General features: G+C 43.3%; 2 protein-coding genes across 2 annotated transcripts in view; one reads left to right on the top strand and one right to left on the bottom strand.

The window, feature by feature from the left end:
- Nucleotides 1-946: 946 nt before the first annotated feature.
- Nucleotides 947-11,988, bottom strand: FADS1 (fatty acid desaturase 1). Its single transcript, XM_026091055.1, has 11 exons — nucleotides 11,881-11,988; nucleotides 11,144-11,341; nucleotides 10,273-10,374; nucleotides 9,973-10,101; nucleotides 6,844-6,904; nucleotides 6,653-6,729; nucleotides 5,197-5,294; nucleotides 4,743-4,839; nucleotides 4,016-4,095; nucleotides 3,451-3,576; nucleotides 947-2,784 (listed from the first exon to the last, which is right to left on the bottom strand). Exons 1-11 carry the CDS (start codon nucleotides 11,941-11,943, stop codon nucleotides 2,733-2,735), a joined length of 1,083 nt encoding a protein of 360 aa, XP_025946840.1. The 5' UTR covers nucleotides 11,944-11,988; the 3' UTR covers nucleotides 947-2,732.
- A 2,800-nt stretch (nucleotides 11,989-14,788) lies between these two features.
- LOC112978021 (fatty acid desaturase 2-like) overlaps nucleotides 14,789-15,040 on the top strand; it is a 34,811-nt gene continuing 34,559 nt past the window's right edge. Inside the window, exon 1 of the mRNA XM_026091048.1 lies at nucleotides 14,789-14,914. Within this exon, the coding sequence (XP_025946833.1) occupies nucleotides 14,789-14,914 (126 nt within the window). The remainder of the gene's footprint in view (nucleotides 14,915-15,040) is intronic.

Genomic DNA, 15,040 nt, shown 5'->3' on the forward strand with positions numbered 1-15,040 from the left:
ATTCAGACTTGTGAATCTTGAGTTAGGGAGATGGCTACCAATAGCAAAACACTTAATACCTTAATCCCTCTGGAGGATTTTTGAAGTCTTCCTTGTCTTTAGTGTTTTCTCTTGCCTAGTTTAGGCAGCTCCCTCTTTGTCCTGTTTTCGCCATGGGTATGGAGTTGAGATGTTAAACATTAGCAACATTAGCTGTCCTGACTAGCACGACAAGACTTTTGTCCCTTTGTGGCTTAGGGTCAACACTCCAAGATCAGAGAAAGGTTTTTGACAGCACTCAGCAAGAGATCTTCAAAAATGATTTCTTATTATGTGCTGAAATAATGTAAAGTCCAGTCAAACTTCCTTCTTTTCCCTACTCCCCATTCCAGAATCCTGCTACTGGGAGGAGTGAGAACAACTTCGTTAACATCCATCCTTCCAAGTTTGGAGTGATCCTGCCCGGGAAACACAGAACAGCCAAAGCCATGAGGTTGAGGAGAACCTCTGAAGGTTCACCTGAGGCCTGACAGCCTGTTGAATACAAGCCCTTACAAAAGGCTCTTAATTTCATAAAGCATGTGTACCTTGCCACATATAAAGTAATGCAACTTCCAGAAACCAGGGGTAGTTCATTTTTTCTCTCCTCATCATCATGGAGGAAGAATGTGTGCACAGTTTTGTTTTCATAGTGTTTGTTTTGGTTTGCTCATTTGTTTATACAGCATGTTTCAYACTTAAGTCAAAAAGGACAATGCTGATTAATTGTTCACTTCTTTTGGGATAGAAATGCTGAGGTTTATGACAGTTCTCCTCCTACAGATGTGGACAGGCATTTGTTCCACATTTTAGAGAGTGTTGACTCTTGCACAGACATATTTTATTCTGATGACAGCAATAATTGGTCAGGTAAGGAATTTTATTATTAGACTTTTTCCATCAGTAGTTCTAATGATAAGAGGGAAAAGAAACAGAACAAGAAAAAGGAGCCAAAAGAGTAACTAAGACTGATTTCCTTTATGGTCTTTATGAACAGRTACCCATGATATAATGATAGTTTTATTATTTCCATTAAAATTTCATTCTGTACTTAACAACAGTCTTGGTCTGAGAAGGAGTATTCCATTCCCTCACAAGCCAGTCCTCTTGCGGACATTGACCAGAGAGGGAAAGCACTGTATATTCCTGAAAAGCAACCCACCCCTTTTGAAGACTAAGMCACCCGTTACTTCAGTCTTGGAATCAGGTACATTGTGTCAGACAAACCRACTGAACACAGTTAGTGACAGGGTAAAGAAGAGAGCATAAAACAGATAGAACACCACCTTGTTCATCGACATGAGACAGTAGAAAATGGGACTGGTCCCAGAACACAGTTAAAAAAGCTAAAGGCTTAACRACAAAAAGATGATGGAGACATCTTCATCAGTGTTATGCTAAGTGCTGTGTCCAGTTTGGCATCTGTAACATTGGTGTAGCAAATAAGACACCAGGAAATGCAGTAAGGCTAATACTCCAATAGATGGCACAGTACATGCCCTCTTGGGGTGTGTTTTGAAGGCACATCATCCAACAGAGAATAGACCAGCAATGCACTGGCTGATGTGTGCCTATGGGAATGCAGCCCACTGACTTCTGCTGGYTGAAAGGTTAAATTCATTTAAACAGTAYGCTAAACCCTAACACTTCTACAAATGAATTAAATTTGCTCTCAGCTCAGATAGGAACACCTCAYGCTCCATGCGCCAAAAGTCCCGAGYCCTCTCCACTTAACAAACCATTCATTAGTACAGAGATTCAAAAAGAATTAAGCTTCAGGTAGCCACAGAATGATGACGCTTTTGCTTCCTCAGTAATCCATACARGGATCCAGAGTAGGGATTTCGCATGTTTCTGTCTCTTCTGACTATCAGTAATTGGTTCAACAGCACTCAGAAGTATTGGCGCTGTGGAAACTGCTTGCAGAGACTCCCAGGGAAATTATAAATCTGCAAGTAGCCCAGAGGCCTTCACCGTAAAAGAGATGTGCAGGGTATTGGCATTCCCACTGAGCATGTCACACCCACTTGCCCAGGGAGGGGAGTAACCTGCATTTGCCTGGTTCCCTACCTCAGCAAGAGTCTCTTCCAGTTTGGTTTCTTCTTGTCACACTTATTTCTACAGAACTATTGCCTGCATCTCCTCCTCCTCACCCATATACATACATTTGGGCTCTCATGTTCCCCTCTTCCTCTCGCTTTGGGCACTTCTATTGCCATTGTTAATTGCATATAGATATTTGGAAACATAGCACCTACACAATTTCTTCTTATTGCCTCCCCATCTCAAAAACTCTTGTGTTCTCTGATCTCAYGCTGTCTCAGCTTTCTTAGTTCATTCATAATAATAGCTATCTCACAAAAAATCTATGTTAAATAAGAGATTTTCCTCCTATACACTCAGTAAATGAAATATCAGCAGACAGAAAGGTATCTGTTTCCTGTCCCAAAGCTGCTTCCAGCTTGGCGGAGCCTCCTCCATTCTACTTTTCCATGTAACTCAGCACCAGAGAAGAGGAATGAAAGAAGCATGAGAAGAATTAAGAAAAAAAGAAAAAAAAAAGTCAAATTAATTACATTCATCACTGGAATTAAGCTGGGGCATCTCCCCACCTCTGGCTTAGCCAGCTCTCCCTCCTCTGTGAGGTTTCTTCATGGTGATGACCACAGGAGGCAACAAGGGTGGGGAATTCCTCTGTAAGGATCCACTGCTTTTTATTTATGTAGATAAGCATCAAGCCAGAGTTCCCCCGAATCTTTCAGAGAGCTGCCAGGACATAAAGAGAGAAGCACAATTCCTTAGAAACAAGATAATGAGATATTGGGGGTGAGGAGGAGATTAAATTCYAGGAAATACAGCCCCATGGGGAGAACTGCCATGTTTGGATTGAGCTAAAGAGGCCCTCAGACACCGGGTGATTTAGACTACAGCTCCTTGGAAAGACAAAGGAGGAACAAATCCCTGGGCCTACACAAAACAGACTGGCAGGCTAAAGCAAACAACTCAAGCAGGACCACATGACTTTTCAAGGGAATAAGAAATGTCTGTGGGAGGGGAGAGAAGAAAGGAAGGAAAAAGAAAGAACAGCTGAAAGTTGAGGCTTTTCTTTATGAAAACACCTCTTTCCCTGGAGCTTACTCAKAGAGAAAGGCACCAGACCTAATATCCCATGGACAGAAAGCAGAGCTGATGAAAAGGAGCTCCCCATTAGGTCATTCTTGCTGACACCTTCTGCCTGCTGTTACTGAAACCAGTACTATGGCTGAACAGTTTTCCAAACCCTTTCCATAGTCATCTATGCTATCTACAGCCATTCACAGAATTCATCTGTGAATCAAGCTGGCTGCCTCTCCCCTTCTGAAGTCCATTGCTTGTTCACTCTGTGATACCAGATAGCCCTGCACCTAGGGAACACTGTGGATTGATACTTACTGCACAATGTCTGCAAAGGCGGTGAGCAACGGTTTGCACTGGTACTCAATGCCATGTTTGGCACACAGGGATTTCACGAGGGGGGCCACCTTCCAGTAGTTGTGTCGAGGCATTGTGGGAAAAAGGCTGTGGAAAAAGAATAAGGAGGTATCAATGGCATCAGTCATCATCCCACAGAATTCCTGCCCCTCTTCTGTGCCTAAAACCTAGAAGTGTCTCAACCTCCCCTGGTGACTACAGCCATCAGTGCTGTGTAGCGGTCCCTTCCACCTCACTTCACTCAACACTGGTACTAACTGGAAGGCTGTGTAATTCTCACTCACTCTCATGCCATGCTATTTACATCTGAAGTGGTGTTGGTGCTCACCAGTGCTCCAGAAAGTTTCTGCCCCATCACTTGGGGTTCCCACTCCATTCCCATACAAAAAGCACACAGTTTACCCACATTTTCCTTTGTCCTTGTATTAGCTGACAGAGAGATGGGGACCTTGTAGGCTCTCCAGGCCTAGATTAACTAGCACTCCTTGAAATTCCCTTTGCTTCCCCATCCCATGCTTCAACTCACTGGTGTTCGATTTGGAAGTTCAGGTGTCCACTAAACCAATCATTGAATAAGGAGTGATGAACATTACAGGTTGCCTGGAGCTGAGGGGAAAAAACAGATAGCACTTAAGTGTTTTTCTAGGAATGYCCCTTCCCTTGCACTTGTTGGACATGATGGTAAACAAGTACCAGTTCCTTATCATCACCTGCCCTCTGATCACCTGCCTTCTGATTGAATACAGCAACTCCAAGAGTTACAGGATCCAGTCAATACAAGAAGGCCATGATGCAACGCATGATCAGTAGGGACACAGTTTAGGAGAACAAATCTGACTTCCCCAGTAAGATATGTCATAACAACCATGAGAGTCTTTCCTCTGTGCAGATACCCTCACACTTCTCACTTAAAAAGCTGAGCAGTGGCTTCAGAAGCAAAATGAGAGAAAGCATGAAAGAGAGCACAGGAGAGATGCATCCTTCATGCATGGGAAGATCTTTATCTGAAGAGCATTGCAACATCTCCAGTTCTTTTCAATGAGGCACTTTTGTTCAGCATTTGAGGCTTCCATCTTACTCCTGCACCTGCTTTCTTTGCACTAATCAGTCATTTCAGAGTGAGGACAAGCTGCTTATGTTTTCCACTCTCAATYCCCATCATTTCTGTGATCAGCTGTCTTGGGCATTATGTACCCTGATCTACAACTCCTCCCACTCAGAGTCACAGCTCTTTTGAAAGAGGAGGGTCTTACCTGGGTAGAGAACCAGTCCACATTCTTATCATAATCAATGTGCATTGGGATGTGATTCATTTGTGTAACCCAGACAAACCAGTTACTCTCTATGAACCTGTGCAAACAAACACACGCAAAACCATCACTGACCTTACACCTACGCCATAACAAGTCAGTACAAAATACTCATCCAAGCTAATTGTCTCTTGATAAAACGAACRCCAGAAACCCCAAACATTTGACCAACATATCAGACTTACACAGACCTTCTACATTCTACACAGACACTTTTTACCTTCTAAAGACACAAGCCTGACAGAGAACAACCTCTGTCTTGCCACATAATGAGCATAATGGGACAGAAGAATAGGGAGCAGATGGGAAGGATAACCAGGAGGCTGCAGAAGAGTTGACATGAAGGATCAATGAGAAATAGGTAGAGGAACTGGAGGAATTATAATTTGAATGATACCTGRCTAACAGAAAAAGCCCCAGGATACCTTTCATCTCCAGTAAGGGCAAGTAGGTGAGAAAGAATCGGACATAAAAGGTCAGCATCCAGGCCAGGTCCTATAATGTAGGGAACAGAWAAGACTCAATCAAGAAGAATTAGTGGCTCCCAAATTTACCATCCTCTCTATGTGGACTCCCTTTAAAATCTCCCATAATATCATTTTTTGGTAGATTTTCCTCCCCAGCCCCATCACGTGCAATCTGACACACTCCCCAGACATCCCTGTGCACTCGAGTCATCCTGCRTCTTATGAGCCCAACTTAGGTCAAACACTAGAAAGGACGTAATTTGAAGCACCATGTTTTGTCTGATTCTAAAGAGAAAGAAAGCAATGCAGAAAGCAGAAACCTAGCTAGTGAAAGGGATGAAGTGCTCAAATTTATCTCCATCTCATCCTCTTTGCTCCTCTTTATATTTCTTGTGCTCTCTTATTTTCTTCATGATCATTTTCTCCTGGCTATCTCTATTCCCAGACAAGAATAGAATAGTTTAAGTGCCTGGTCTCTAACCYCCCCAACATCTCAGAGAAGAGATTTCTCTTTTGTGCATTCCTCCTGAAGTCTCTAGAAACCACATTGTTCCTCAAGATTCTRTATTTTCCCCAAGCAAACTCTCTTCCTAACAACTCTGAAAGTCCACTACATCTCCCCTTGCTCCACTTCACACTGAACTGCTGCAGAGGTTGGTTCTAGCCTCTACCAAAAGAGGCCCAAGAGCATAAAGGGGCAATGAAAGAGAGCTCTCTCGTGGCAGGTAGATGGGGCAAGACCTTTGCTATGGGGGAGAACAGGCTTTTGCAAGGAATTGTATGGTGAGAATCTGCAGGTGAGACCACTTAATGTTGGAGTGAAGGACTATGAAAAATGGGACCTTACAATTCCACCAGCTCAGAAAGAAAGYTACTTGACTTTTAATAAATCATTTTCCAAGATGAAGGGGCATTGAATCCTGCTCCAAATCCCCCTGATTTCTACTTTTCCCATTTTCCCATGACCATAAGTTTTTCTCTTATTGTTTGCAGAAACAAAAAAAGAGTGGTCACTTCTACCTTAAACTAGACTYTGGCGTTATCTGAAGCACAAATTCTGCATCAACATCAACTCTGTAAAAGAAGGAAAACTTCCAGACACTCACACACACTCACCACCCCTGCACTGAGGCAAAACATCAGAGAACATCTTTTGTTACCAACTGTGAATACACCTTTTTCAGAGGAGAAGTGCTGAGTGGAAGGTATCCTCTCTCCCACAGCAAGCAATATTTCCCAGATTATATACCCACTCTCCTTGTCAGAAAGAGAAGCAGTGACCAGCTACAAATCTCCAAGTTTCTCCCAATAATGCTCCATTTCCTGCACTGACACATCTCCATAAATCTATGAAAAGTCACCATTGGCAAAAAGGAGCTCACTTACCACCCACTGTTTCCGCTGTACCACAAAGTAGAATATGTACCACTGGAAATAAAGAGGCAACAGAGCTGGAGGACCAACTAGAGTGGAAAAAGAGATTGTAGAGACATTAATCATCAAAGTGAGATGAACTGGAGAAGGAGAAAGTTGAGCAAATGCTGTTCATAGAACCACACAAGGGTAGAGTTACTCACTGATGAAGAAGTACTTGTGCTGGTGGTTGTAAGGCATGAATTTCTTCTTCTTTACACCAAGCTGTTAAAATAAGCAAGTCACTCAGGCCACAAAGAGAGATAAAAGACCCACACATTCACTCCTACCTACTCTGTCAAAGAAATGCATACTTGGACACCTCCTAACCTTTGAAAGACATGTCCTAGCAAATCATGCCAGCATCCATCATGCCATTGGCTTCATCGTTCCCTGGAACTTCCCTCAGTGACTTCTATGATAATTTTCCTAAGGAGAACCTCCTTACTCTGCCTTGGATGCACAATACGCTGTGTAGTCCGTTGCACCACAAATAATAGCAAATCGCACTGGAAGCTTTTCTCCTACAGAAGACACAAAAGCCTCATTGCCAAAGGCATATCATTTATTACTACTATGCCAATGTTACTACGAAGCTGAAGAGCTGGTAAAAGCCACAAATACCAGAGGGGACACAGTGATATCTGGTGGATGTATAAGAGGCCAACACATGATCATTCACTTGCATGACCAATTTCCTATGTGCTGCTGGGATTAACGCATTCCAGTCAGTAGACTGTGAACGTCAGCACCTCACTAGGGTTCTGACCAAAGGCATGGAGCCCACCCAAACCACGATACTGGAGTTCGTGTGACAGGAAAGTTTTGCCAMACTCTACAAAAGCTTTTTACAGCCAATCTATAGCTGGCACTAGCTAAACCTCATTTTCATGGATCAGGGGTCCTACACAGAGGTCTGTCCTCATGCCACCAAGASAGAAGTCAAGCAAAAAAAAGTCACCTGCAACTTCTGCTCATCTTGTTATCCTCCTTCATCTTCCCTCTTCTTTATGATTCCTTTCCCTAGCTTGTCTGCCTTGCTCCTCCATTACTTATAAAGCGTTGATTTTTCTGTTTTACTCATTAGCTTAATATTAAGGCTGTTAACACATATTTACATGTACCCATTCACTCTATGCCACCTGTCAGAAATTGTAATTCTGAGCTTAGGTTTTTCATTTTTAGTCATCTTTTTGTACTGAAACATTTAGACTGCAAAATTAATACAAACCTTATCAAAACCATTTTACCCCGTAGGTCACTCTAATCCAGCAAGCTCTTTCTACCTTGACCTGCATGGCAGCACTAAGCATAAATTCCTTGTTAGCTCTTCTAACAAAAGGATTCTTATCTCTTATGCAGACAGAAGTAGGAGGCTGAAACTTCAGCTTAATTTTGTTCTCATGACTAGTCAGTAGAGTAACTCCAAAATAAATCAGAGGAACAGACTGCAGGATTGGAGGTGTCTTGGATGCACTTTTCACAAAGCCACGTCCACTCCCAGAGATATTCTCTGTACACGAAGTAAAACTAGCTGGGCTTCCCATAGTGAGTTCAAAACAGAAAATTTCCAAAAAGGAAGATTTCCAAGCAAACATCAACGGCCAATTTCAAAACCTGAAAATATCCCATTAAAATGAGCAAGACAATAATTTTTGACCTTGTTTTGCAAATAACAATAAAAATAATCAAGCAGGTACTGAGAACAGTTTGCTGCCAGTGTAAAGCTACAGAAACAAAAAAACCTGTACTATTAATAAAGATGATGATGTCTAGAACTCCCACCTATTTGCAGTTAGTCTCCAAAGCAGAGAGATGAACATCTAGACATTAAACTCTATCCACAGGAACAGGGGTGAACGKATTATCCTATCTCTGAGACTGCTTATTTTTCAGTGTTCACTGTATAAGCTTAAGAGACCACGTTGCTGCCTTCCTTGAGGAACTCCATCACGTCCCTGAACCTGGCCGAGCCAATTCCAAATAGCACTCCTCTTCTTAACATTTGGGGAGTTGTTACCACAAACCACATGATTCTGCCCCTTCCTTTGTGCTGCTTTTAGTGATCATGTGGTCACAGGATAAGCTGAGTCTGACTTAAAATTAACCCTACCAAAAAAAAAAAAAAGATAATCACTTTCAAGCTGGATCAGCAGGCATGGGAATATGAGAATGGGTACGAGGGAAAGGGCAGGAAGAGATGGATATGGCCAGGAAAAAAGGACCATCATGAAAATAAGAGGGCTAGGTTTTGATTCTGAAAGCATTTTTACAACTCTCTACTGTCAAGTATGAAAGTCACTGTGTTGGCTTTAATGTGCTTAAGGCATATGAGGGTTCATCTGAAGTTAAGCATATGCCTGAAGTATTTATCCACATAATGCAAAGCCAAGAGTTAAAACATGTTGCACATCATGCTTTCAGATCTTTAATTTCAATGCAGATCACAGTATTTAAGCCARGTGGCAATATGCACTCATATTACTATTTTTTGGAAAGAACCAGCATGTGCTAAAGCCGTTCAATTGATTTCAGAGGAGYTGTACCAGAAATAGAGTTGGAGTCCAGATGGGACCTGGTCTGACACCCACTCAGAGACTGCTACCACTGAAATAGCTTGTTTTGATCAGTAAATGTAAGAGTTCCATATAGTTCTTGTTGTTATCTGCTGCTTCGCTTCTTGAAATACTACAATTAGTCAAGCTGATCCCAAAGAGAATAACTTGCACTCGTATTTTCATCTAACTGCAAGCCTCTTATCAGAGGTATATGAATGTGTAACTGTGACAAATCTTTCATTCTTATTTTATAACATAGCAAAAATAAATTWTATTGAAAATTTAAGAATATAAAAATCTCAGAAGTATTACTAAGGAATATTAGGGTCTAGTGGAAGGTAAAACAGCATTATATAAAATAGCAGGCCAACTCAAGCAGTGTTTATTATAATACAAAAGCCATTCTCTAGAGGTACTTCTAGCTTTTACAGAAAYAGTTTGTTTTTTCTTTTTTTTTAAACCTTCAGAGTAACCTTGGAAAATTTCAATCCATAGCAAGATCCTTTCAGGGCAAGAAAACATAAAAACCTGTTGTAAGATTAAGCAYATGGAAGCTAGTGATGCATCAGGATCTTGTTTCTTCTTTTTTTGCAAAGGGCATTAATGTCAAGCAGCACTTTCTCAAAAKTACTGAAATACTGACCAAACTACCTGGTCATTAGTCTCCCAATTCTCTGAAACTTTCTGAATTTTAATCTTCATGCTGTAACCTCCCCAGACTTCACTAGGACTCACCTCTACAGAAAGTATTTTTCCCAAGGCAAAAAGTAAGGGGTGCATGTTAATGTCAGGGTCCTTTCGGAAGCAGTTGGGTTTAGCGTGRTGTTGGAAGTGGAGGTGATTCCACCAGCTGGCTGGTGCTCCCTGCAAGAATGGATGAGAACAGAGTGACCAAAAGAAGTCAGGTCTCATGCCCTTAGTCGTCCCTCCCTAGCAGCTCCACTGCTTTCCCTTCCTTCTTCTGCTGAGGCAGTTTTGGACTGCAAAGTCTCCCTCGCTGGTCTCTGGCAACCACTCTCAGCGCTTAATGCTCACCTTCAGATGGCCAATCACAAACTTGTGAACCCAGTGGTTCCATTTAGACGTGCTAAAGACTGAAAGGTGTCCAAAATCATGCTGGAGCCAGCCAGCCTGGGYCTAGAAGGAAAGAAAAAAAAATGCTGTTGGGGAGAAAAAGAAGAGTCAGGAGTCTTTGCATCTGAAAAGATGTCCCTCCTCTCTACGCTAACCCTTCCCACTCTACACTCACAGCATACCCCCAGCTAGCAAGAGCACATTCTGCTGTTGCAGAGAATTATTTCCACTACTACCCAATCCAAAAAACATATCCAAGTTATACGAATGAAGTCCAAACTCAGTCTAAAGACCATTAGCCCCGATAGTTGTTTTCATGGGGAAGGAAAAAAGAAAGAAAGAAAAAAAAAAGGTCAGGGTGCTAAGAAACAGAGCATTTATTCTCTTACAAATTGAGCTGAAATCTGCAACAAAGTATCCTTTAAGGAGCGGCTTGCCTCCTCGAAGTACTTGTAATTCCAGGGGGATGGCAGGAGAAAACGCTGGGGCTTTCAGAGCTTCTGTGCCCTCTAAGTCACCGTATGTTCCCATGGGAACACAGTGCCTTAGAGATCTGGGAAGCAMAGCATGGTTTCCAGTATGTGAAGAAGGCTGAGAGTAAGCAGGAYGACGGAAAGCAACAACTAGTTTTGAGCCCGCTCCGCTAGAAAGCGCATCCTGGTACTGTAATTTTACCCCTTCGGTGGAACCCAGGGGAGGAGCAGAATCATGGGGAGCCCAAAAGGATCAACACTTCCTCTGTGTTTATGGTAATACGAACCTAAATCTCAAAGGACCAGCTTTAGGCGTTTCTGGGGCTTGTTTTYAYCGCTTTTGCTGCCTAGCTGCTCACCTGAACGGTGCCTAGAAGTACTGCAGAGAAGAGGAAAGGCACTATGGATGATCCAAAATACCAGATGGTGAGCCAGGCTGCAACATCCAGCAGCAGGATGTGACAGAGATGCAAGATGAAAAACGTGYGGTTGGGGTTGAGAAGCCCCATCTTCTCAACAGTTGCGCGGAGTTCCCGGAAGTCTTCTACCAGCCTTTTCTGTGGGGAGACCCAGAGCTGTATATTTGCTGGTCTGAAAATGCCCCAGGAGCCCTATGAGAAGCTCAATTCCCCCTCTAAAGGGGTTACTGTGGCAASAGGGAAAAGCTGAGGGTCATTCAGAGGCAAATGCACAGTAGCTATATTATGATCCCCAAGTAGTCAAATAACTTTGTGACACTGAAGAGTTTCTTTAGCTGGTTGCATTTACCCTCTCGACTCCCACCCACAGGTGATGGATGCTGCTGTTGGAAAGAAAATCCTTGGCCAGTCTGATTTACCCTTGCATGCCTGTGATGYTGGACAGACCCTCTACTGTGCCCTGGTCCCACACTAAATGGGGAGAGCTGTAAAACAGAAGGTGGCTAAGAGGCCCTAAAAACCCCAAACTAGCAATGACATGAAGTCAAGGCAAAGCTTCAGACTGACAAGGTAATTCCATGACAGCTATCATTTTACATATAGGAAATTCAGGCTGCCAGTAAGGGAAGTAAGTAGCACAGTTTCAACCCAAATACCAAGTTTTTAAAGGCACTTACGTTCTTGCTGGGCTCAAAGATGGGTTGATCTGGTGCTAGTTCCCCAATCAGTAGTGGACTCATATACTTCCTGACCAGTGCTTTGTCAAGATGAAATGCTATGAAAGGATCCTGAAATACAGATGTAGGATCAGGATGAGAAAAACAGCACTTTGAGGTGGCAGCAAAGGGAAGATATTTCATGGTATCCTGGACTCAGCAGGAAGTAATCCAACTAGTGGAGCTGGATAGACCCTTTTTTTTTTTTTTTTTTTGGTTACAGATCTTACTGCTTTCTTCACACCATAAAAGATTATTTGCAGCTGAATTCTCTATTTCATTTTCTAGCTGGATGCTGTTATGTACAGGTCACCAAGAAACATGGACTAGCTCCTCTCTTCTGAATCTGAAATTTTTCTTTTCCCCGAGATATACCATCTCAACCTCATTTTCTTCTGTCTCTATTTCCTCTAAAGCTTCCATCCTATCTGTCCTCAGTCCAGCCCTTCTCAGGCCCTGTACCCTGCAGTGAAAGTCAGACTAGGGGAAAGGACAAAATGATAGCACCAAAACTGAATTGGCTAGCTGAATGGGACAAATAACAGGGCGAGAAGGAAATAGTTTGTGGGAGTTCACCCATGCCAGCCTCTCAAGAGCCCCAGGTTGTTGCAAAGGTGTTTCCTCRGCCGCCTCACCCTTCCCCATCTTCCCAGCTTAGTTCTGGTTTCTTGCTAGCTGCCTCTTGTCCTCTGTCTACTTCCACTGCACGCTCCTGAAGAGTCCCATAATTATGCCATGTTTCCTCTTTACTGTTCAAGAGCTCCCAGTTAGTGAAATCAGTTCCTTTTACCATCTAAATGAAATGCTAGTCTCCAAGGCAGCCAGGTTTTATATGTGTATATATATATATATATATATATATATATAACCAGCAGTGATTGTTATCACTGTATTTAGATTCTACCTCACTACTGAGTCCAGCTTCCCTGAGCACCCAGGGCAATTTGGCATCTAATTCCTACTGGTCTCCCATTTATCTCCTTCTGCTTATTTCTCTGCTGGTATCCACCCTAGCATATGCTTCACAATCTCCCTCGGCTTCAGGGCACTTTTTCTTTTTTTCTGCACTAAGAGCTGCCACTGCACCAGTTCAGTAAGCTTTCTGCAGTAGGTGCTGTTTGGCCCTGCAAGGACCGGCTCATCTTTACAAGCTTTTCAAATGAACTGTCCCTTTAAAAGACCTCTTGACAAGAAATGGGTTTAAAAAACAGTTGATCCAGCAAGCTCYGGCTTAGTCGCCTTCAGCAGATCTAGCCTCATCTCTGCTCGGAGTTATCTGAATACAGGAAGGAAGAGGAGAGGGGGATTTAAGTTTGCGYTTTCTTATTGGAAGTGGGAAAAAAAAAGCAGGAGGAGTATATGGGAAAGTGGGAGGAGTATGTGGGCAGAGCATCGGCGGATGGTACCACAAGTTTGGACCAATCATTACAATAGTGGCTGTAAAATCTGGCAGCACAGTCTCGACAGGAGCTTGAGGGACATCCTGCTGCACCTTCTAGAAAATACAAACGCTGTAGTGGCACTCAGCAAGCGCAGAGGAAGGATGCTCTTTCTTTACTTCCCATCTTTCTGCCTTATTTTATTTTTTTTTATTTATTTATTTTTTTAGGATCCCGGTTCTTTTCATTTACTGGACAAAACTGTGCAAAAYGCTGGAATTTACTTGTCTCGGTTCAATTCTACTCCAAACAGTGATGCAGATCCTAACGCCTGCAGAATGCAGCTGGTTGCAATCCGATCATCTAAGTGCTAACATCCACCCCTACATACCAGCGGCCCCTATGACCAACCCATTTCTGATCAAACRGTGGCAACAGGGCTTACAAAACGTATGTGCTTATCAGGACCTTGTGAAGGATGTGTACATACACGTATGATCTTGGGCTTTCCACTATATGCATATTATGAGCTAAAGGAAAGCACCAGGTCCCAATTTCCATCCTCTTTCTGGCCAGCGACTAACATTAAAAGGGACGACATTAAACTGATGTCAGAACACCCTGGAGTTTCAAATCCCACACTCTTGAGTCCAAGTACTAAATTCGGAAAAATGCAAGCATTTCTGACTGTGAAAAACCCAAGCAGCCAAAKGAAGGAAACCAACAACATCACTCTACGCTCCTGCTTGCAATTCTAATAATGTTTGCTTAAGTTTACTTAAGTTTACTTTACTTAAGTGTTTTCAGACAGGACTGACTTTTTTTTTTTTTTAAGATCTAAACATGACTTTAGTAATATTTCACACTAGCATCATCTCTCAGAAACATTCTGCAGGAATTTTAAAGTTAGAGGACGATGATTGTGTTCGTGTACTTGCCAACAATAACTCCGTGTRCGTCCTGGCGTAACTATGCAAACCTTAGATAACAGTGTTCAGAYCTGGCAAGACCAGTTCACACCAGGCATGTACAAGTCTGTGAGTGTTCTTACTCACCACCCGTGTGCAAAGACGATTGCTTTTCCCTAGATTTACAAGCCATTACAGACACCGCATCTGAACACATTTCAGTTACTCCTTCAAAAAAAAATAAATAAATAAATAAAAGTTACCTCCTGAAAGCAATCAGCCAGGACACAGTCCCAGAATTAACTTGCACTCAGTAGATATTTTTGCATACGTGAACTAGAACTACTACAGCTGGGTAGCCCCAGAATCAACTTGCATTCAGCAGGTATCTTTGCATACATGAACTAAAACTGCTGTAGCTGAGCATGTCTACTCTTTGTTCATTAAACAACGCCTTGTCTCCAAACATAACCTGCCCTCCCTCTCCGCTTTCCGATCYCGAGTCACCTTCCTAAACTCCGTGCCCCACCACTCCCGACGTCGCCGCCCCTCACCGTGGCGTCCTGCCCGGCGTAGTGGCTGATGACGCGGGAGCCGCCCGGGTGSCGCCGGYAGAAGTGGCTGATGTCGTACACCTTCCTGTCGATCACCAGCCAGCGCTCCTGCGGCGGCGKCCCCCGGCCCGTGCGCAGCCCGACCTCCGCCCAGGTGAAGCGCCGCAGACCGGAACCCTCCATGGCTGAGTGCTGCCGCCGACCCCGCTCCGCCAGCTTCATTGACAAGCCGTTCCGCTAGCCCGCCTCCCATTGGCTCCCTGCGCCCGCAGGCCCCGCC

Source organism: Apteryx rowi, unplaced genomic scaffold, assembly GCF_003343035.1.
Source record: "Apteryx rowi isolate R43461 unplaced genomic scaffold, aptRow1 scaffold_897, whole genome shotgun sequence".
In the NCBI taxonomy this organism is placed as follows: Eukaryota; Metazoa; Chordata; class Aves; order Apterygiformes; family Apterygidae; genus Apteryx; species Apteryx rowi.